Genomic DNA, 23,932 nt, shown 5'->3' on the forward strand with positions numbered 1-23,932 from the left:
TGTTTAATTAAAAAAAATTACTTTCTAACTTCGACAGTTCACATAACGTTTTGTTTCATAAACACAGATTCTATGTTTTTAAAATCAATGTAACAGCAGTCTTGCCATTATTTAGCCCAATAGTCTGCAAATACTTAAAAACTCTGCTTTAATCCATTTTTTAAATGAAATTACGATAGCTTCATTTCCCTGCAATAACCCACAGGCTACTCTCATTTTTTCTGCAAAAGTGTGCGAAGCTAAAAAAGTGATTACTTGCGACTCAAAAACATTGGAGCACCCACAACGTACCGCATTATTTAATTCCAATTCAATTTGGCAAACTAACTATCCACCCCGCTATCGCATGTTACCTCTTATCATACGTAATACTTTTTCATTATGAAGTTTCTGATTTGGGACTTAAACGCCACATTGTAGCAGTTTGGATCAAAGATCCTCCACTCCTCTCAGGCAATATACTATGCACTTAGTTGCTGCCTGATTTTCTCCTACTTTGCTGTTGTAACGGACATTTTTTCATGTGTTTTATTAATTTGATCGTTTTTTTTTTTCCTTTAATTTATGTTGTTGGTGAAGCTTTTACATTCCATGTTGTTTTTTTCTGTCCGACTTGTTCAAGTTGAGGTCGGTTCATTTCATTTTGCTTTAACGTTCAACTCGGTTTCAGTTCAGTCGAGTGCGAATGCGAAATGTGCGCACCAGCGTTCACTTTATATTTCGTCCCACTCGCCTGTCTGTACTCTCCAATTGCCAACCGCACTGTAGTCTCCATCCAATATGCCCCCCTCTCTCTTAAATCGGTGCGCATGTTTGCCAAGTGTGCCAACAACGATGCTGTCGTTTTTCATTTGCCGCCATAACTACTTGCTCCACTGCGCCCCTTCGCCCCATAACACACGCATACACACATAGACAAATGCCGTACTTTGATCATCAAAACGACGGCAGCGGCAATGGCGACAAGAATTCATTTGTGTTGTATACGAGGGCGAATGAAAGTATGTGTGTTTGTGAGTGTTTTTTGTGTTTTCGCTTCGACTCATTTAATGCGAACTCGCTGGCTCGTTCATGTGTTCGTTCGCTGTGCTCTGCTGTATGTGTGCCCGCCGTCTAGTTACTACAATCCCCATTGCCGCGGCGCTGCCTGACGCCCCACGCTCGTCTCTCTGTCGTCACGCCAACGATATGTAGTCATAGTCATCAGCCGCAGTGCTAGCACTAAAGGCAGAAAAGTTAGTGCTCACGTCAGTTTCAGCGCCGTTGCGATTATTGCCGCCGTGCCATTTAGTTGTCGTTGTAATTGTTGTTGTTGCCGTTGATTGCTGCTGCTGACTGTGCTAGTGCCCGACACAACGGAGTGCTTTGTAGTCGGGCCGGTGTGTACGATGAATTCAGTGAGCCAAACAGCCAAGCAACGTAGCAGCTAGCTACGAGTATATAGCTAGTCAGCCAGAGCTAACATTTCCAACCAACTCATTTCGCTTTGCTTGCTTGCTTGTTGGTTGGCTGGCTGGCTAGCTAGCTAGTTGCCGTACCAATTCACATACACATTTTGAGTTTCGGTCGCAAAAATCGCTTGCCTCCCGTACACCAGCAGCAACAACAGCAACCAAGTTGCGGCAGTGGCAGTCTCACCAGTCAGCAGTCATTGTATTCATCGTCAGCAATGAGCAACAGCAGAACAGCAGTTAGTCAGAGCCGCCAGCCCAGCCAGTTCGCCAACTCAGGGCGTCAGGCAAACAACCAACAACTTTGTGTGTGCTCAGTAGCAGCGGCATCAGCAAACGAATGACGAGCTAAGCACACCAGCCAACAACAATTTCAACTGTTGAAAAACCCCGAGTCGCCCGACAAACAAATGTCGCAGCGCAATGTGTGAATGAGCACAGCACGGCATAACGATGAAGTGGTGGAGCAGAGTTAGTCTGTTGGTTTGTTGGACGGTCGGACGGATAGTCAGTGTGTCGGTGAAAATGGCACGACAGAGAATCGAACCAGCCAAGCAATGGTTTCGGTCGAGTGTTGAGCGAACGAACTTAGTCGTTGTAGCGATTTCGAGCATTATTTGCGCTACATGCCATTACGTGCCGACACTCCCTGCTCCCGTTTTGCCTGTTTTTTACTCTTTCATTCGTACGTTCGCTTCTTCGCTTTCAGTGAATGCAGAGTGCAATAGCTGTTTGCTGTTGTTGCGGACTCTGGGGCTTTTGCAGGCTGGCTCCACAGTTCTACGACTTAATGCTTTGGCTTGATTATTTCGTTCGTACATCGGCTCTGTTGTTGCATATACATATATATATGTATGTATATAGTGGTTTCAACTTTAGTCGCTTGTCGCACATAAAATTCAATTCAATTTCAGGCGTTAAAGGAACTTTTGTAATGTTTAAACATGAATAGGGGAGGGATAGGGATGGTTGTTTACTTTGGATCGACGTCTTTGGAATACTACGCAATGTCAAGAATTCAAATTCCTTCTATTTTCTTATGTTTCAAAAGGGTGTTATGCTGCTGGTTGAAGTTAGGGAGAGATTTTGAGGACAATACACATATGATTTTAATTTATACAAACTAGAAAAATCATGTGGTACGTAATCGTTTGAATTATGAAATGAAATACATACAGAATTTGGATAGTTAGATGTCTGAAAAGTGAAGCGATGGGTATCTATGTATGTATGTATTTAAAATCAAGGAATATTGATTTTCTACGATTGTACAGAAAGCATCGGTTTCGATTTTCAATAACATCGTCGCATTGACATTGCTCGGTCCGGGACGCCCAGATCTGCTACAGAGGGTCATAACTGGTGACGATGGTTATGGTTATGACGTGAAAACCATAGCTCAATCTTCCCAACGGAAGCAGCCGCATGAGCCGAGACCAAAAAAGTGCGCCGACTTTTTTTGGCTTATGAAAAGACCACCATATGATTGAGGAGATAAAAACTGCATCGAAAGAGTATCTTGTTTATTGCTTTAAAAAGTACTTTTAAGTGCTTTGAGTATTGGAAAAATCGCTGACATAACTATACAATATATCTAGGGTAATTACTTTGAAGGGGACAAACCAGATATTATTGAAAAATTAAACACTCAATACAAAATACGCGATACTTTTTGGCAAAGTTCGTCATAACTGCTTTCCACTTGAAGGCTCGAACCTAAATCGCGTATATTCTACCTAAGTGGATTGAATTCCAGGGCTCTGTACTGGGAACATTTACATTTTTTGTTGCAATATAGTAAAAAAAACACCCGTCCTGGACTTATTCAAATCTTTATTCTCAGCTACTTTGTTAAGAATTTCTTTTGCGACCTCTACTCAACGTACTTTTTGCAAGCGGTTTTTTATATAATATATTTAAAAAAATTCTTTATAGGAAAGCGCCAAGGGTTTCAGCCAATTTGTACCAAGCCTGCCACATGGCAAAGTTTTCTGCGGCACCAGTGCAAAAACTGAAACCGTAAAAGCAGAGTTGCTGTAGTCGCTGTTGTTTCAGTTTTTTTTTTTTTAGACTTGAGCAAAACTGCTTTTTGAGCGTTTGTATAAGCCACATCCTACCCTGAAATGCTACTGGAGAATGGCGCAAAGTTGGGGTATTTACTGGCATGTGGCACGTTTTAAGTGTACAATGCACCCCCACAAATGTTATGTATGTATGTATGTGCTTGTGTCATAAGTGGCGTGAAATGGAAATAAAAGCTCAGAAGTGTTGCTGCAAAGTTGTGTGGCGGCAACAAAGTTGCTACTTTATATGTATGTGCATACATAGTTATTAGTTGTTGGTTTGCAGTAGCAACGCTCGAATTTTACTAACTTGAAGTGCATTGCTGAGAGCTTGCTGAAAAAAATGAAGGCTGACTTGCGGGGTTGTTATGTAGGTGTTACGCACAAAAGTTTGCCATTATTTGCCGCCAATGTTGTGGCACCACGAAACTATTGTGAATCCTTTTTTCTTTTTTCTTAAATTCTTCACACGTGACATGCTCTTCGTTATGCTTTACTTTTGCGACTGTGCATTGCTTTTGCCCGGTTTTTAAATTTCAATAATTCATGGTAACCCACTAATGAATATTTGAAAGTATCATTGAGTATTAGTATTAAGTATAAAAACTTAAAACTTCCGTCCGCTTGCTATAACGGTTGATGAAAGTAAGCAAATCATTGAAGAAAATCGGTATATAAGCGGTAAAGCGAAGTCAAGGCGTGCATAACGTAATTATATAAACTTTCAGAATGAGTTGTTTATAAAAATAATATTTAATCACTGAAAGCTAATAGAAAAAGCACTATTAAACATGTTGAAGCTTTTAAATGATGACGGAAGCTGAATTTTAACAGTAAGTCGAGCTTTTCAAATTTTTAAACAATTGTGTAAGCTTCACACTATTCAACTGTTACGGTGAAAGCTCGAAATTACTATTAATGCACGTTTTCCAACAAAAAACGAAATAGTTAACAGCACCAAAAAAACGTGTTTATATGACGTAAATCTTCCACTGGAACAACTTTTATTATCGAGTCATTTTAACAAAAACACAAAAATCCTCAAAGACACTTGTCATTTTCCAATAACTAAGAAGGGCTTTTACAAAACACTCAAAATCTGCTTATAAACTTTATTATGTTCTGGTTGTACTATTTTCCTTTTTGGTGCCATTAGATCGAATCAGAGAGTTGTGTGGTATTTTATTTTTGTGTCATTGTCTTTAGACAATTTACTGTGTAAAGGAATATATTCTGGTTTCCGGCGAGAGCTACTACAACGTTGCTTTTAATTCTACATCCTCTCAATTAAGTCGCCTCGAATGTCACACAGCTGCAATTTTATTGCTAATATCCGCATTTTCTTTCCACGCGTGCATGTTCCCCCGCCACCGGAGCAACTGAGACTTTGAAGCTGGTAATTTACTGACAAAGGTGAAAATACGTTTTTTTTTTTCAATTTTAACTCCGCTCACAATCCGCATACACACACACTCATGTTCTGTTAGTGATGTTTTCGCTGTTGGCTAAAGAACGTACCTTTTCCTCTTGCATTGCTCGTCGAACCATCGACCATTTGCCATTTACTGCTTTGTGTATTGCCATTTAAAAGCTCTGTCTGCTCGACCGGCTGCTGTCACTTCCGTGGCACACCAGAGGCAAACGCATACCGGTAACCACATAAGCATAGCGGCACTTGATTGACAGAGTGTGTGCATTCCACTTGCTTTTGTTGTCGACGTGTATTTGTTGGCGCGAAATTGCCTTTGCTGCTAATAATAGCCGCACAGAGTAGGACAACAGCTGAAAGGTTTGTTAGTCGGGCATGCCATTGATAAGGTAAACATAATTTGTTGCGCTATTGTTGTTGTTGATTGCAGATGCCTTGGACATTAGCTGGAAATGGAAATAAGCGCGGAAGCAAGATTTTTGTTTTAGTTGTGTGTTTGGTACCAGATGCTGTGACTTCTGCACTTATAAATTGTGACATGCATGACAGTTATGTGTGCGTAGATGTATTCTGCACAGTCACTTTACGACCATCATTGTTGTTCTGCTTTGTTTGCACTGCTCTCGTTAAGCCCTGGACAGGTTATATAAAGTTTGGCGCGCAATTTGTCGATATCAGACTACTATGACATATAGCTGGCATACAAACTGACCGATCAAATATAGGTCTTTGTATGGTAGATATTTTATTTGATAAAGTAATTTCGATAGATTATTACCCGAGGCAGCACTACACCTCCGAACATGTCTTTCAGTTCGAACCACTAAAGCTGATCGATCAAAAACAAGGTAAACATTTGGCATACGCTTTTATGCTATAAGAAATTTACCTTTGAGGTTTATTATAGCTTCGTTGCAGTTGAAGTTATCGTTTTTTTAGCGCCTCACCTCATTTAATTATCTTGACTTCCGTAAGTCGCTTATCCTCCCAAGCTAATTTGGAAATCTGGAAGAGAGAAACAATTTTTACGTTCTGCCAAATCTGTTTTTTTTCTCATTCTTATCATTATTTTGTAAAAACCGCATTAATGATTTCCCTCACCACTTTTCATGTTTACGATTGTCTAAAAAATTATTTTGTATAGCGAGCGATTAACCTACACCAAAGTGTAGACTATTGTACCAGTAGTTTCCATGTGTTGGCGTCTACTCGTACATACATATGTATGTACGTAAACCTGTACAAAAGCCGGTCATAAAATGCCAAATCTTTGACGCAACAACAACAACCAAAGAAAGAGAAGACCTTAAACCTGCACACTTCACTCGCTTGCCTCCCTGCCTTACTGCCACCATTAAATTCAAATGACCCTTTTAATAGGGCAAACACAAAAACAGTAAAATAAACAAAAATCTCGGTCCATTAAAGTTTCGAGCACGCTTGTTTGCCAGCAATGAGGAGGGGGCACGTCAGCTGTAGCTTCGCAGTGAGGTAGTAGTTATGCGGAGATTTTAGCTAGATTTGAATTGAGTGAAACTAAATGCCGCTGCATGTTGAGACCACAACTGACTGAGGCATTCGCTTGGAATGCATGGCAGTTAGCCACAGCTTGACACAGCATTCAGTCAGCAAAGCCATTACGCCGACTATAATTTCAATAGAGCTGCTGAGCATATTCACGTACATATGTACATATGTATGTAGCAACGGCAGCAGTAACAGCTGGTGGTCTAAAATTTTGCTGCACTGGGTATTTGTAAATCAGTAATTTGTTGTGGTATGCTGCATTGGCTCACAGCTGACTCGATCGAGAGACTAAATTGGCGGGTAGGCATGTTTGCAGAGTGCACTATTGTTGTTGAGTTTAGTATAGATAATGTACACGTAATATCATAAATGCATAATATTGTGTTAAATTCAAGGGATGTCTTATTTGTAGCAACAGTCGCACTGAGGAAATTTTTCACTTTACATGCGCAAAGTCGCGTTCCGTTAAGCACTTTTTATGTAGATAACACGACTATGTCTATATCTTTTTTTCTTAAAATCCAACTAAATGGCCGAAAAACATTGCTTCGCAATCACATATCTAGCCATAAAAAGCAGCGTTGGTACGCAGGATGTCATAAAACGCAACACTGAGCTTTAATAAAACAGCGCACAGAACAAAGCAACAACAGCGTTGCACGCAGCGTTACCCACACACTACACACAGTCGAATGTCAGAATTCCGCGAGCAGCTGAGCCCATAAAAACGCTCAACGCAACTCCAAGTGAGCTGGTGGGCGGCAGCCGAGCATAAAGGAGCTCATGCAGATGAGGTGCCGCTTGCAATAAAAAACTCGCTTGCGTTGTGTAATTCAAAAGAAAGCCTGTGTTGCATGTTTGCCCGACGGAAGTGCAGGTGGTTGGTGGGTATAATGCCTGGACAACATAATGTTGCAATTCTTTTACACACTTAAAACAATGCTTTCGCATTTATTTACGTTTGTACTTTAATCCTTTCTAAGTCAGCATTATATTTTCATAATATATATGAAAATAAAAAGTCGGTGTGTTTTCTTTATGCCATCTGTATCTGAGTATAATGCAGCAAAGCCTAGTGGAACTCGAGTTTAATCTGCAAACGTTTTATGATTTATTAGTTAAAATTCCTTGTAGCCGGGGTTTATAATTCCCGTACATGGCTTTTTACCGAGAGTGTCTCTCTCATGTGACCTTTGCCGCTAGACTGACTTTTAAAGCGCGTCCTGTTTGGTTGCCCATCCAGCACTATCTTCGCTCAGCACACTTTTGGCCTACTCAAGCGTACTGCCAGAGATGATACCTGCTCAGCTTGTATGTCAAAGTAACGCTTCCGAATTTTGCTTCCCAAACGTCGGTCCGACTTCTTTTTCCTGACCGAACTGTTGCGATTCTTATTTGCGCTCTTCGCTTTGGTAGTGCTTTCCATTATTCTAGATGAAGTTCCGCCTCTGAGTTGAGCGATTCCGCCGCGTACCGTTTCGATATTCGATAGATATCTACCAACTTGCTCCGTTGTTTCTTTCTTGTTTTGATGTGCCCGATGTAGTTGTTGCACCGCCACTTTATTAGTCTTAGCGGGTAACGGTTCCATCGCTCCCATTCCTACGTACTTTTAGGTCTGTCATGGTTTCAAAAGTTTCTAATCATAGTCCATGTCCAGTCCTGGGGTCATTTTGACGTTATCCTTCATCCATATTACATGATCTATTGAGTTTCGATATTCTCTCCTATTGTTTTCCCATTTTCTGCCATTGCGTCCTTTATTGAGCAGTCGGTATGCAAATAATTGTATGATGATATCTGCAATCACTTATCTGTTGCTCTTACAAGTTGGCAATAAAACAGAGTAATGTTTTTCAATCTTTCGCTAGCCTTTTCTACGCCAAAACTCATTCGTTTATACTTGCCACTCAATCGCTTTGCTTGACTGGCTGGCCGGTCACATTATTGATGGCATTTGTTGCCTTTGGCGGTTATAATCCCAATAACTCTTACTTCTTTCACATGTTCCACTTAGCCGCAATCACTTCACTAATACGTGTGCAGTCAGCATTATGGTAATGTTAAGGGGTATGCTTATTACACGTTCTGCGCCACTTCCTGCTGTCCGAAAACCCCCTTGAAATCGCTTGCAAATCCAAATCAGAGACGCTCGCACGCGTTTGCTTTAATTAAACTATTTTCTGGCTTCAACCTGACTAAGTTTTTGTATGTTTATTTATTATTTGTAGCGCTTGTTTCTCAAGTGCTTTTAGAAGTACAGAGAGAGATATGATAACTGTTCGCAGAAGCACTGTTTGTAGGTGAGTGGACTGGCTTTTGAGCTTTACGCATGCTATGGTGGTGATCGTGCATGTGCAGGTGATTTAATGTTTTTGCGTTTGGCGCGCAAAACCTTTACACAACATTATGGCATCTCGCACATCGAATGCCTCGGTGTCTGTCACATTTGTGTTTGTGTATGGTTGTGGTGCGTACAGTGCTCGTGGTATGTTGATTGTGGGGCACTAATTGTGACAGCTGATTCTTTTGGCACTTTTTTCGTTGTCTTCTTGAGTGTCTTTTGCCTCGTTATCCATGCTGTTAGCGAGTAGGCCCCACAATTCTTATTGTTAGGTGTGTTTGTAATTTATTATGTATTTTGTTTCTCTTTGATGTAAACGCTTAGTGTTGAATTGTTAATGGAGCAATTAATAATTGATTAATTTGATAAAGATGAGTGTACTGAGGGTTGATGTTTCGATTAAATTACTACTTTGTTGCATAAAATAATGATTTTTTTTTTTTAAGTAGAACCGACTGTATAGGGGATTGAGAAAAGACTTGTGAAGTAGGTTTGTAAATATATTTATTATGTTAAATTATCGTTATTCAAATGGAAATATGGAATGTAATACCGAATCGCGTTGAAAACCGTTGATTGGGATTTGGCAACATTTGTGCTGCAATCTGGAAACTCACAATTTTATCGTAAAGGTTGACATACGAGCACTATTTGTGTTGTTTACAGTAATTTAAAATATTCTTCATTTTCGCGAGATTTTTTACAATTGGAAAACGCAGAACAGTAAATTCACACGTCGACTGAAACAACTGCATTTTTGAGCACTAAAAACATTGAATTGCTAAGTCATCTTCCGTATAGTTCTGAATTGGCAACGAATGACTTGTTTTCGTTCGTTCGTAAAAAAATAAACTAATAGGTTAACGTTTTTCGACACCTGAAGAGACGGTTTATGACTTCAAAAGGCTTGTTTTGGAGATACTTCAATCAGAGTGGCAAAAGTACTTCAACAGTTGGTTCGAACCCGTACAAATGTGTATCGATCTTAATGGGGAATATTTTGATAAACAATTGGAACAGCGATTTTCGATTATTAAAATTTGTTTTTGTTTTCGAACCCCGATGTATAAAAGGCAAGCTATGTGTCTACAACTATGTATAGAATAGGCAGAAAAATATTTCATGCTGATTGGATTATTTGTTCTCGAGTTGTCACTGGTGGAAATTAGAAAAAGGTTTTTTTTTGAAGAAAAATGCGTTCACAAATGAACTGGTGGACGAACCATTGAACTAAGCGGCTCTTTAAATGCTTCTAACTCTATAACTATTTTAGATAACGATTTGAAATTTTAGTATGTTATTTTAAAGTTACAAACTATTCACACTAGGAATGCCTTATAAGTTAAATACCCACTATCATCGATAGCTTGAAATATGATTATCATAATGCTAATAAACAGTTATTGTGCTTGCATAAGCAAAGAATTGCTCAAGTTACTACAAAAGTTTAGTACTGTTACATCTTACAAAATGTTTTTCATATGTAATTCATGCAGACCAATAATCTAGTTGGGTACGCGCCTGACTAAACTGACCCCATAACGATCCTCGCTTCGTTTGCTGTCGGCATCATGCACAGTACAATAGAACTTCCAACAACAACACTAACTAGCCACCGAACCGACCTCATTCAAGTAAACACACATCGACCTCCAATGTAGTAAACCTTCATAAAATACAATAACAAATAAGTGGTTTGGACGCTTTGTAGAACCATCACTGCTCACTCCTTTTCTTTTTTAACTTATGAAAGACAATTCAATGTTGCCTTCTGTGCTGATAACCTCTGCTATGGTGCTATCCCTCCCTCCTTTGCTCCTACTAAATACCATAAAAGCAAAAGCATCGTGACACTTCCTCGCTTCCTTTTTTCATAGTTAAAAGTAAATTTTTATCCTTCAGCCGTAGAAAAGCAACTTTGGTGACATTCCTTGCAATTCCTACACCCCCGCCTTCCACCGCCTTTAATAAGCGTTTCTTCGTTATAATTTTGCAAAACGCGCAACCCCCACGTTGCGATTGTGAGTCCTACATCTTACCGTTCGCCCCATTTTCTAGCATATTAATTCCCTAACATTTTATACATATGTAGATACATATGTATGTATGTACATAAGACCGCTTACGCTCAAAAACTCTTTGGAGCTTTTATATTCTAAGCGAAAAAATATTGTATTTAGTCTTATTGCTTTTGTTTTGTTATTGTTTTTGCTTTGGTGTTCGGTTTCTTCTGTTGCTGATTTTGCTATCAGTAAAAATTATATTTTTCTTGTGAGAACGCGTTATTATTACTAGCAGTCATACCTCGTTTGTGTGCTTAGCTCACTTCAATGGTTTTGCTACGAACGTTGTGTTATTGTGCTCTGTTATGTATGTGCCTAGCAGCATTCTGAGTATTTCGGTTTTGTTGTTTTTCAATACATATTCGAATCCGCTTTACTGTCTTTTGTTTTGTATTGCCTGCTATGTTATGTGTCGCTGCTATCGTTATCGTCATCGTCGCTGTTGTCGATGGGTCTGTTTCATTGCACACCATACTGTGTGTTTTTATTTTCAGCTTTTCCCTCCGCTAAAGTGGCTGCTGGCTGAACGCCGCATCGTTCGGAATCGGTGTTGTCGCAGCAGTCAGCAAACAACAGCAGCGCTGAGTCCAACCAAGCAACCAAACATTCCCTGGTGTTCTATACTCGAACTGGAGTCAGGCCATTCTTGTTTGGTTAGTTAGTTCCTTGTATCTCTGTTGAATTTCTATGTGCCAAGTCACCGTCACTCGCTGGTTTCTCGTCGATCGTATTATCTATGCGCCACGCCGGTTGCTTCCCATTCATTTCTTTGTTTTGCCTGCCTGTCACTTCGATTCTGTTTGTTCATTTAATGTTTCTTTCCGAGCACTCAACCCACAAATCCACAGTGTTTGTGCTTTCGAAGTCTCGACATCGATGTCGCCCTATCTTTTGCATTTCTTCATATAGTAAGTAATGCAAAACATTCTAAAGCCACTACCCCATCCTATTGTCGGACCGTCCGCCGTTCATCGCTGTCAAGTTGCTTTGAAGCCGCACACCACTTAGCCCAACCAAGATTTATATAGAGTTTTATGTAGGTATGTATACATGGTATATGCTTACCATACCTACCACCGCTTTACCTCCGCATTTTTATTATGCTTCCACTTTTGCAACGCTTCGTGTCGTGCCCTGCCGTGCCACGACGCAACCAACAGCCATAAGCCATGGGCCATGAGCCAGCACTCAACGTTTAGTCAGCATAAAGGTATATTACGAGTTTGGGTTTCGTCTTTTGAGCTCCACATGCTCACTCTATGCCGTGAGCTCTGTGCTATGTGTGCGCTTCTGTTTCTTATCTACACGCCTTTGTCATCGTCAACAACGACTGCGCCGACTACGACGACGGCCATTCGATTCAGCATTGTTGTTTTCGTCGTCGTTCGTTCCCTCTACACCATAAGTAAAAAGTACGTACATTTATAATGCTCGCCCGCCTCGAACCGTCAGGCAACCGTCATCATCACCATTCCTTCCACCACCGGCACAACAGCCAACAATCGAATCTTGAGTTTGTTCGGTTTTACTGCTTTATGTATGTGCGTATGTGTATATGGCATTAATGTTTTCGTCCGCCTCGTTGCAGTCTCCTTTGCAATTTGACTCTTGCCTTGCCGTCGTAAAACATCATTTGGTTTATTTCATTTAATTTCATTTCTCAGATACCGCTCGCACTCGCCGCAGTACGTTGTTACGTTGCTTGTGCAAACAACAACATGCAGTAGGGGATTGTCGAGGGCACAGAAGGTGGGCAGATAATACATTTCGTACATTTGTTAGATTTTACGTTCGCTTCGCTTATTCTTCTTTACGGCAACATTCGTTTGCCAGCGCTATTTCTCGTAATTCATTTGAGTTGTCAGCCGTTTGAATGCTCTTACGTTGTTGTACGTTTCCTTTATTTTGTTCGTTCGTTTGCTGGTCACATTCGCTGCCAGAGGCGGACTGGAGTTCTTAATTTTTCCTACACTCATACCCTCGTATATTTAATTTTTTTTTTGTTAATCTGCCGCATTGTTCGTTCAATTTTTATTAGCGCTGTGTTCTGCTGCTGGCTTACTTTTTCCCTGACTGTTTGAAAATTTTCTAATCGACTTGTCATTTATAGTTTTTTATGGTTGGCTTGTGGGAACGGCGACGTCGAGTATTTTGGCGCACTGGTATGGTCGTGTGATAAGTGGCCGTGGCAGTGGTCGGTTGTCTGCTTTGGATTGCTTGAGATATTGAAGTGGGCACTAAAATTCGCAAGAGGGAGTGTCATGTACATAATCTTTCTAAAGTATGTTTCATTTGATGGTGTTTTATATTTTATATTTGCATGTTTTTTGGTGTTTTTTATTGAACTCTCCAACAAGTGGTTGCAGCTTGGCGTTTGGCGAAAGGTCTGTCGATAAAATTTGTAGTTATCTCACATGATGGATGAGTTTGCTTGTTGTGGCGAGTGATTAGGAAATTAGTAACGTGCAACTGTTAAGTCAAAATAACTATAGGGGTATTTTATCAGATGCTTTGACAGATTTTGTAGAAAAAAATGGGTGAAGCTTCTGATTTTAAACATATACATACATATCTTTACGAAAATATTATATTTTTCTCTAGTTGTTGATTTGAAGAAAGTAACTCAATTGACGAAATAATTTCTCTCACCATTTTTTTTTTTAATATTTTGACCAATCAACTTTGGTTTCTTTGCGTACTTTATCGCTTAATTCTATGGATGCATATACTCTACGAGAATACACTTATCACACAAAACGTAAGCATTAATGTATACATCGGTTAGCTATATGTTTTAGCTCTTCGCATCACCCGTTCGTTTACCCGTCGTACTTGCTTGCACATACAAATTATTTCAACCGTTGCGATACTCAAATATTTTTTAGTGTCAGTAGTAGTAGCAGACAAAATCAACGACATGCATGTCGCTATATTCGCTCAATTTATCAAAACATATGTAGTATGTGCATATATAACGTTCTGGACGGTCGGTTTAGGGCGAAGTAATGTTTATTAGTAATCGGGTTTTGTACTATTATCCAAGTTTTCGCGACAATTTTCAACACAATTTATTAGAAATAATAGTTATTTGTCATGTATCGTCGTTAGTGCTAGTTTTTAATTGTTTTTTACTCATATTTTTTGCGAATGCTCACTTCATAGCTTTCCTATTCGATGTCACGACTCGCTTTATATTTTCCGCGCTTATTTCGGGTCACTGCTGATGTGTTGTTTCGCACAGTGTCGCAAAAGTGAAAATCTCATAAATTAATAAAAAAATATATATAAATAATAGATACATATGTATGCAAATGCATACTTCAGCAGTCACGGTAACTTTATGAAGTGCGAACAAAATCGTCCTTATAAGCCACTAAATCTGAGCGCCTTAATATTTATTCAGAAGCATGGGGTTCCAATAATCAAAAAGAAAAGTTTCCAAAATATTGTTTTTAAATATCTATTTTAAAAATATTAACCTCTAAATATTATTTTCGTTATGATAAGGCTAATATATATTTTCATTGTAGTTGGTCAGCAATTCAACTCAAATTTATCATTCGTATGATAATTGTTTCATTGATTTGACTGCTGATTATGTTGTTGGATTTTAGCCGCGGTTGTTTGATAATAACTGCAGTCTTCGACAGTCTTTGTGAATGTTACTCAATTCTATCGCTCCCTGAGTGAGCGTGTTTTCGTTTTTTTTTTGTATATGTTTGTATTGTTTTTGCCCTCTGACCGCCAAACCACCGAGGTTGCTTAAAAATGCTAAAATAATAACCGTAGCGCAAGAAAATGTAATAATTTCACAAATTAGAGTGACAATCAACAGAGGTTTGGAAGCAACAGGCGTGTTGCATTGCAACATTTTGCCGTTTACCTTTCGCCAACTCCAATCAACGTTGGCATAGATGTTGTTTTTATGAAAACGTAGTATGCGTGCTCGATTATTTAAGCCGCCGCTTGCTTAACGATCTCTTCGACGACGGTGAGCTTACAACGGAAAACAAAGAAAATCGAGTCAGTTTCAGCCCAGTTAGTATGTCAACAGTCAGCATTCTTTTTACTTACACTGTTAAATTGTTGCTAGCACGTGTGTGTTTCGTTTTCTACATAGCCGTTACTCATTCGATAATTGCATTTCATTCGTTAGTAAGTGAACCACATAGTCAGCCGGCACAGCTTATTTCTCTATATACATACATGCATTTTTTGTCAATTTTACCAAAATCACTTATTTATTATTTATTTTGAATACATTGAATGAATATTCGTATAGATGTCTACGTATTTATACTTTGTAAATTTTTAAGTTTTCTCTAATGTAATTGTAACTGTTTTTTGACAAATAACTTCTTCATCGCAAAACACCATTTTTTATGTCGGGCAATTAAAACTGCTCACCCATCTAAATGGAGGTCCTTGTTATTTTTGTATGTTTCTAAATCAATAAGAAAATATTAATAAACGGCACTAAGTGCTTGCGATGTTCTTTTTGTAAGTGACTTGACTATTGCATGCATTTTTTTTCAATACATATTTGTAAAGTTATTCAAACAATGATCACTGATTTTACATCTTTTTTATTTTCGATATATTTCCTGTAACGTCATCAGCGTCTTTTGCCATTTATTCATGTTGTTGCTCTGCATTCCTTGTTATGATTTATGACTTGACGAAAGCAACAACCACCATACTAAGTGACATATCAGCCAGAACTGTCGAAGTCATGGTCACTTCAAGATGGAAAAACCAAACAATCAAATAGTTTGATTGACTTGGCGCACCTCTCGGATACCTCAGACACATTGCCATTGCATGAATGACATACATATGTATGTACATACATAATATTTTCACTACCACTGATGCTTACTTTTGCGAATATTACATCTATGCTTTTCTTTGCAATTAATTGCCTTGTAATAACTGACTCCGATGTGCTTTCAAATACATTTATGATGCCCGCTTTTATAGTTTGCTTACACATTACTTTGTACATTTTGGTTCGAATATGTGTTTGTAGATACTTACGCGTACATGATGCTTATTTCGCATTCGTGAATACTTATCAATCTAATTATAATACAAAAATGTCAGAAAAAAATACAGATTGTGCCGGCCGGCATTTTTATCTGAAGGTTACGCGATTACTGTTTCTTTTTTAGGTAATTTTGAATAAATGCATTTGTGTTTGTGTGTTATTTATATCTGTTCCAAATCAAATCACTGCTTAAACTTGAAGACACGCAAACAATTGTTCATTTTACGAAATCACTTGTATTGCTTTTACGGTGTTCGTAGTTGTTAGAGTTCGTATAGGTGTCCCTACGATTAGTGGAAAACCAATTGAATTTTATATGTGCATATGTATTCGGAAACATTTGTACTTTCAAACATCTTTACTTACCCCTTTTTATTGTTGTTTTATGGCTTTGTTTGTGTACTGCCGGCTTCTATTGACTTTCGGCCGTGATATAAACCGTTTTTGCTAATATACTTTCGTAATCTTCTCAAAATTGTGAATTTAGCAACTAGATAATTGTGCGCCAAAATATAGTTTATAGTTTGGACAATCAATTTTTATTTAATTGAAACAAAAGTTTGTGATTATTAGCTTATATTGTACCAACCTCTGCTACTCATTAATAAAACCCTCATCGCTATTATGCCGGTGCATTATCTTGACGTTGCAACCACTTGTTTCTGTAATTTTCACTTTGTAGCAAAATAGTTTCTATGAAAAAGATTTTTTTTAATTCAAAATTTTATATGAAATGACAGCAATGAAATACGGTTTTCGGGCGAAAAACCAACTCGAGAAAAAAACTTTATTATTCTGAATAAGAATTGTTGACAAAAACAAAATTCAATAGAAAAATACATAGAAGAAGAATAAACCTACGAAACAACACAATAATAAAATAAAAAAAAATTGAATAAAACGCGGGAGAAACATGAATAAAATACTGCCTTGGGAACATTTTGAAAGTTTGTACAAAGTATAGTATCCGTTTCATATTGGAAATCTTTATAACTCACCTTTAAAACATACACAAACCACTTCACCAATAATATTTTATTAATCCTTATTCTTTCATAGGAATTGATCGGCCAGAATAGCAACGATAGTTCTAGTGGCGGCGGGCACAGCGGCATGGGTTCGGGGCCGCCGGGCACACCCAATTCACAGCAAGTAATGCGTCCCACACCTTCACCAACAGGCTCTTCAGGTTCGCGTTCCATGTCACCAGCAGTGGGTAAGTGTAAAACGGAAGACATAGAACATTCTTAAATATATGCATATATACTACATGTAAGATCAATGTTACTAAGAAAAACTGTTCTCTTATTATTGTGTAGCACAAAATCATCCAATTTCACGACCTTCTAGTAATCAATCGAGTAGTGGTCCGATGCAACAGCCTGGCGCTTCTGGACCTCCACCACCCCCGCCCCATATGCAAGCGGCACCAGGTGGCGGTGGTCCACAGCAACAACAACAGCAGCAGCAAATGCCTGCGCAATCGCAATCTCAGCAACAGCCTATCGGTGGACCTGGTGGTGTGCACAGCTCACCATCTGGTGTTGGTGGCTCGCAACAAGTTGGTGGTCTACCCCCAGGTGGTCCTGGCGCTCCTACAGGTCCACAACAACAACAACTTCCGCCGAATCAAAGCTTGAACAGTATGTCAACACCACCTCCACAAGGGGCGGGTGGTGGTGCGGGCGGTTATCCACCACCGCAACATATGCATGGTGTCTATAAAATGGGTGGTCCAGGACAAAGTCCGGGTCCAGGACCGCAAGGTTTGCCGACTGGCTACCCGCCTCCACAACAGTCCCAACAATATTCTCAAGGTAAGCAATAAAATCGGGTTTTTAATATATATTTTTGATTGTAGATTTGATTTGATTTTGAAAACTTTTTAATATTGTTTATCGTCTCTCTAACCACTTTAACGATAGGATCTTACCCGCCTCGTCCGCAATACACACCCAGCGGTTACGCGCCCTCTCAACCGCCTTCAAATCAACCAACCTCCGCCAATAGTATGCCTCCCGGTGGCGGTCCTCAATATCCCGGTCGGCCAATGCCAAATCATACTGGTTCCGGTGGTCCACATGCGCAGTATCCACCCTATCAGAATTGGGTGCCACCATCACCACAAGGTGGTCCCGGAGGTGGCGGCTCACCAGGCGGCGCCGGTGCTGCGGGTATGGGCAATCATGTACAAGGCAAAGGAACACCTCCACCCGGCGGTCCACCACAGCCAGCCGGAGGCGGCTCACCGCGCCCACTCAACTATTTGAAACAGCATTTACAACATAAGGGCGGCTATGGCAGCGGTCCAGCGCCGCAGCAGGGCTATGGTAATGGGCCAGGCATGCATCCGGGTATGCCAATGGGACCACCTCACCACATGGGACCGCCACACGGACCTACAAACATGGGCCCACCAACAAGTACGCCGCCGCAATCGATGGGTGGAGTGGGTCCCATTGGTAGTATGGTGGGTGTGAGCGGTAATGTTGGTAGCGGAGTAGTGTTGTCCGGTGACGGCGAACACATTTCACAGGATAACGGCATTAGTTCGTCGGGTTCATCCACAGCATCGGGACCACATCCGGTCACTTCAGTGGTGACAACTGGACCAGATGGCACACCCATAGACGAAGTTAGCCAACAAAGTACGCTATCAAATGCTTCAGCAGGTGAGCGAAATCACAGGAGAAAGTGATAGAATTTATTTTATTAAAATAACAATTTCAAATAATTGTTAATCAAATTATTATTGCAATTTACAGCTTCTGGTGAAGATCCACAATGCACAACACCAAAATCTCGTAAAAACGATCCATATAGCCAAAGCCATTTAGCGCCACCAAGCACATCGCCGGTTGGTCATCCCGGACATCCAGTTGGGCCCAGTGAAGAATATGAAATGAATTCACCCCCGAATTGGACGCGACCACCAGTAAGTCCTGTAAGTTGCTGCCCACTTTAAGAATCAAACAATTCCTAACAATATTTATTATTAAATATTTACAGCAAGTTTTCAATAGCCATGGACCGCCACAAGAGACTTTTCGTACATCGTCTACGAAAAAATCCGATAGCCTGTGCAAACTATACGAAATGGATGATAATCCGGAGAGACGAAGTTGGCTTGATAAGCTGCGTGCGTTCATGGAAGAGCGACGCACACCGATCACCGCCTGTCCAACAATATCGAAACAACCGCTCGATTTATATAGGTTATATATTTATGTAAAAGAACGTGGAGGATTCGTCGAGGTATGCAAGGTGCCGTAGTAATTCCTTTTACTAACTTCTTTTTAGATTCACTACCATTACTACCTTCTAGTAGTACTACCAAATAGCAAAACTACCCACCACCACTATTACTGTTTTGTACAACAACCCACAAAATTAGCATCTGTTAAATACTAAAAACGAAAATAATGCATTGTCACAAGTAATCACCAACACTTAGCTCTTTGCGAACTATTAGCATATAATCATCATATCCCAGCAATCATTGCCATCAACATCAACAGTCCCCCCATTGCATTAGTCAAGTGTATTGTGATTGTAATACTTAAAAACACACATTCCTCCCTATGGACTATTAGGCTAAAAAATGTCAGCCCATTTATTCCAGCATTTAGAATATTACATATAACCTCAAATATAAAGAATAATGAACAGTGGCCTGGGCTTAAAGTGTACATATTATCTTTCTCTTTTTATATACTTTTGGATAAGCATGATTTTAAGCCTAACGTTGAAAAAAAAACCTGTTCCAAATTTTGGGCTTTGCTTAACTAACCAGAGAGTGCATGTAGACTATCTAGTTTTTTTTTTCGTTTTGCTAAATTATATGTTGATGTATGTAAGTAAATGTTTTGCAAATTTTTTGATGCACATACTTCTTCACTTGCTTCTTTTATTTACAATTTCATAATGAATCTTCATCCAGTTAGTATTTAAAACGTTCGGTTTATAAGATCGTAAATCATTAATATTTTATTTTTCTAGAACCTCATTGCTTTTTAGTATTGTGTCATAACACGTAGAAAATGTACATTATGCATCTCTCAAATCACATTAAATTAAACTTACGTAATTATATGTCATCCACAAATCCCTTTTCCTTCCTACTTAGTGTTGTAAAAAACTGATTAGTGTTGATTGATTTCTTTTCCCATGGTATGTTCGTAGCGTTGATATTATTTTATGCGTTCCATTAAAATTTCTAAATCTCCATGTAGCTTTTTCCATATATTTTTATAGTTTCTATTCTTTTGTATTTTCCAATGTACCTTTTTCGAACTATCTTACTAAAAACATATGTTTTAAGTTATAATGATTATAGAAAATATATTTTAAAAAGAGAAGCAGCTGTTTGCGTCAATGATCTATCATTGCTTGCTTGCAATTCTTTTTTTAAACCAATTTTGAATTTACATTTGTTATATTATATATTTTATATAGGTTATGTTTTCAATTATACTAACTATATATTTCTCCTTTGTTCTATAAACAAAAACTACAACTTGTTATGTTACATTTCGGCAAATACTAAAACAAACAACACAAAAGGTTACGAAAAGTAAAACATGGAAAGATATTGCCGGTTTATTGGGCATAGGTGCCAGCAGTAGTGCTGCTTACACCCTACGCAAACACTATACAAAGAATTTGTTGACCTTCGAGTGTCACTTCGATCGGGGCGACATAGACCCGTTGCCCATCATTCAGCAGGTGGAAGCCGGCACAAAAAAGAAATCGACCAAAGCCGCTTCTGTACCATCGCCAGGTAAGAGAGTGAACATTTTAGAATATTTATGTAAACTGAAGAGCAAGATATAATTTATTAAAGTAAACTATTTTAGTAGTAAATTATATGATTATATATATTTAACTCAAAAATATATACATAAGTATATTCCTTATTAATTTCGATCAAACGAATATCTTATATAGTTTAACTGTCGAAATGTAAGAAATTTAGAAATAGTTTTCAAATTCATTATTATTACCGTTGTGCATTGTTTTAATTATAAATTTATCAATATTTTTCTTCTAAAAAAACCACAAATGAAAAAATTGGCGGTGCAATTGCGCTTGAAAATACAAATGCATCAACAATGTCAGCAGGTTCCTCAAATTCCCAGGATTCATTCCCTGCACCGGGCGCAGCCGCCAATGCATCAATTGATGGTTATCCAGGTTATCCGAGTGGTTATCCCGGCACAGCAGGGCCACAGCCAGACTATGGTGCGGGTGGTGGTCAAATGCAACGACCACCCTCACAAAGCAACGCACAAACCCCACATGCAGGTAAATACAAATAATCTAACTTTTCGTGAATATTTAAGACCGTACTCAGTACCGTGCAAATATGTACGTAGTAAATTTTTGCACCACAGTTTTTTATACAAGTATCAGTTATAACTACCACGTCATAACCAATAACAAAAAATATTGTAACTAACTTCTCATTTTCCAACAACAAATACAATCAACACGGGTCAAATTTAAATCGATTTTAATTAGCTATTTAAGACAACAAGCACAAGCAATCCTTAAGTTCATGTAAAGCGTTTATAATTTATTCCTTTTATATATTTTGTGTCAAAACTAAAAAATAAAGTTGACCGATTTTTTCTTTAATTTTTTATTCTTATTTTGCAAATCTCTAAAAACTTTCCTACTCATCACCAATCATCAAAATCATCATCACATCACCAAAACCCACCATCATAATCAACAACATCTTTTTTTCTTTGAATACCATCCACATAAACACCTGCAACAACGAAAAAACAATAACCAAACCAAAATCATTGAATCATCACAACAATTCATCTCCATCACGCATCCATAGGTAATACTCAAACAGCAGCAGTTGGTGATAATATTAGTGTGAGCAATCCTTTTGACGATCCGGTTGTGGGTGGCGGTGGTAGTGGCAATAGTAGCGTCAGCAACGCGCCACCGCCTCCCCGTGCCTCCCCTTATCAACAGGGCGTTGGCAATGCTTACACGCCGGTGTCTAGAACGCCAGGTATTAATTTTTTCGATTATTTTTTTATTTTCTTGCGTAGTTTTCTAAAATTAATTACTTTTTGTTTTGCATTGTCTTCTGTTGGAAAACAATTTTGATTATACAACACATTTTGTACAATTGGAATATACACTCACTCTCTACGAATTACATTCATAATTTTGTATATAACTATTTTTTGTGTTTTCCTTCAACTTCATATCATTGTTGGTCGCTTCAAAAAATATTATTTTATTTTCTCCTCCTTGTTGTATATTTCTGTTCTAATATTAACTATTCATTATATACATGAATTCATTTGATACATGCATACCTATTGGCTTTTAGAAATTTTTCAGAGACGATAAATACGTATATATGTATGTATATTTAACAACTAGCACAAAACATTTAGGTTATTTTGTTATAAGAAATACCCCATACGAAAAAGAAAAAAAAAACAAATTTCAAAAATTAAATTGTAAAAAGATTCTTACATAAATAGTTTCAATATTGCATGTCTCGCCCCTCCAAAAAAATAAATAAATAAAAAAAGAAGAAAAGACATTAACATCGGTATCAACGAAGCTATAATATTTTCCATACGAGGCCTGTGTTTTGATTGTTTTCATGGCAGCAATTTGAAGTGGTAATTCGATATCGGCGGCAAAATTTCAAATCGATATCACAAAATTTATTGGACTAGTGGGTATATTCAGACGAACATGGCTAAATCGACTCAGCTCGTCACACTGATCATTTATTTATATACTTTATAGGGTCTCCGACGTTTCTTTCTGGGTGTAACAAATTTCGTGGCAAACTTAATACATCATGTTCAAAGCATAAATATACTTGTATATATATATATACATATATACGTGTTCACTATCGATATTGTATCGAACTCCCGTCATTCTTTTAAAATTAAATTAAAACAAACTCTCGTGAATATTCCATTAAAACTAAATAACATACTGCAACATATAAATCGGACTAATAATTTATTAATTAGATTAATAAAACTAGAGTAAAGAAATCATATGCATTTATAAGTGTTCCTTAGACGGATTATTTATCATTCTATGTTTTCATATATTCTTTAATTGCACTTACATTTTCTCTTAAGCCATGTCTTATATTATATTATTATATACATATACATATGTGTTTGAAAATTTGTACTACGTCCAAATATCTTCATTGTATACCGCTTATTAACTTTTATTAAAACTAATTTCCATATGTTCTCTCTTATTCGCAGGTTCCCCATATCCGGGTCAACCAGGTGCTTACGGTCAATATGGTACAAGTGATCAATACAATGCCACTGGTCCACCGGGCCAGTTTGGTCAGAGCCAAGGACCACAATTTCCACCACAAAATCGTAACATGTACCCTCCTTATGGACCAGAGGGGGAAGCGTGAGTGCTATTTTCTCTACTTCTCCATACATTGATACCTAGTAGCCCATATCTTGTTAACTACATAACAGATCAGTTATTACAAAAGTATTGTTTTCTAACACATTATCCAGAATAACTGGCTAACTAATTATTAGAATTTAACTGATTGTTCCTTATTATAAGTATTGATTTCATTTCCCCCTTTCTACCATTTAGTCCTCCACCTGGTGCAAATCAATATGGCCCTTATGGTAATCGTTCGTATAGTCAACCGCCACCAGGTAGCTCTCAAACTCCTACACCGCCTGTTTCAGCGGTAGGTGGAACTGCTGGTCCACCGACTGGTGGTCCGCAAGCGCCAGGCGGCGGTTATCCGCCAGTTGCTCCAACTCAACAGGATTATTATAGGCCGCCCGACCAGGTGCGTTACGAAGTTTTGCTTGATATCAAAACGTTATTATTGATTTTACATTTACTTTATTTTCACATTAGACGCCGCAACCACGTCGACATCCGGATTTTGTGAAAGATTCACAACCCTATCCAGGTTATAATACCAGACCTCAATTATACGGTAAGTATACTATTATAC

General features: G+C 38.5%; 1 protein-coding gene across 14 annotated transcripts in view; it reads left to right on the forward strand.

Moving 5' to 3' along the window:
• The window catches only part of LOC105231571 (trithorax group protein osa), an 89,185-nt gene that overhangs the window by 58,874 nt on the left and 6,379 nt on the right, over positions 1 to 23,932 (forward strand). For 5 of the 14 annotated variants that reach the window (XM_049461160.1, XM_049461164.1, XM_049461161.1 and 2 more), the window contains exons 5-15: positions 16,984 to 17,140; positions 17,244 to 17,741; positions 17,850 to 18,596; positions 18,690 to 18,868; positions 18,934 to 19,188; positions 20,488 to 20,703; positions 20,997 to 21,228; positions 21,776 to 21,955; positions 23,199 to 23,358; positions 23,557 to 23,761; positions 23,833 to 23,914. In XM_049461160.1, the coding sequence (XP_049317117.1) occupies positions 16,984 to 17,140; positions 17,244 to 17,741; positions 17,850 to 18,596; positions 18,690 to 18,868; positions 18,934 to 19,188; positions 20,488 to 20,703; positions 20,997 to 21,228; positions 21,776 to 21,955; positions 23,199 to 23,358; positions 23,557 to 23,761; positions 23,833 to 23,914 (2,911 nt within the window). Of the gene's footprint in view, positions 1 to 12,711; positions 13,159 to 13,858; positions 13,880 to 13,900; positions 16,883 to 16,983; positions 17,141 to 17,243; positions 17,742 to 17,849; positions 18,597 to 18,689; positions 18,869 to 18,933; positions 19,189 to 20,487; positions 20,705 to 20,996; positions 21,229 to 21,775; positions 21,956 to 23,198; positions 23,359 to 23,556; positions 23,762 to 23,832; positions 23,915 to 23,932 lie in introns of those variants that run through there. The other 9 variants (XM_049461168.1, XM_049461169.1, XM_049461167.1 and 6 more) reach the window with 9 other exon arrangements.

Source organism: Bactrocera dorsalis, unplaced genomic scaffold, assembly GCF_023373825.1.
Source record: "Bactrocera dorsalis isolate Fly_Bdor unplaced genomic scaffold, ASM2337382v1 BdCtg011, whole genome shotgun sequence".
NCBI classification, from domain to species: domain Eukaryota; kingdom Metazoa; phylum Arthropoda; class Insecta; order Diptera; family Tephritidae; genus Bactrocera; species Bactrocera dorsalis.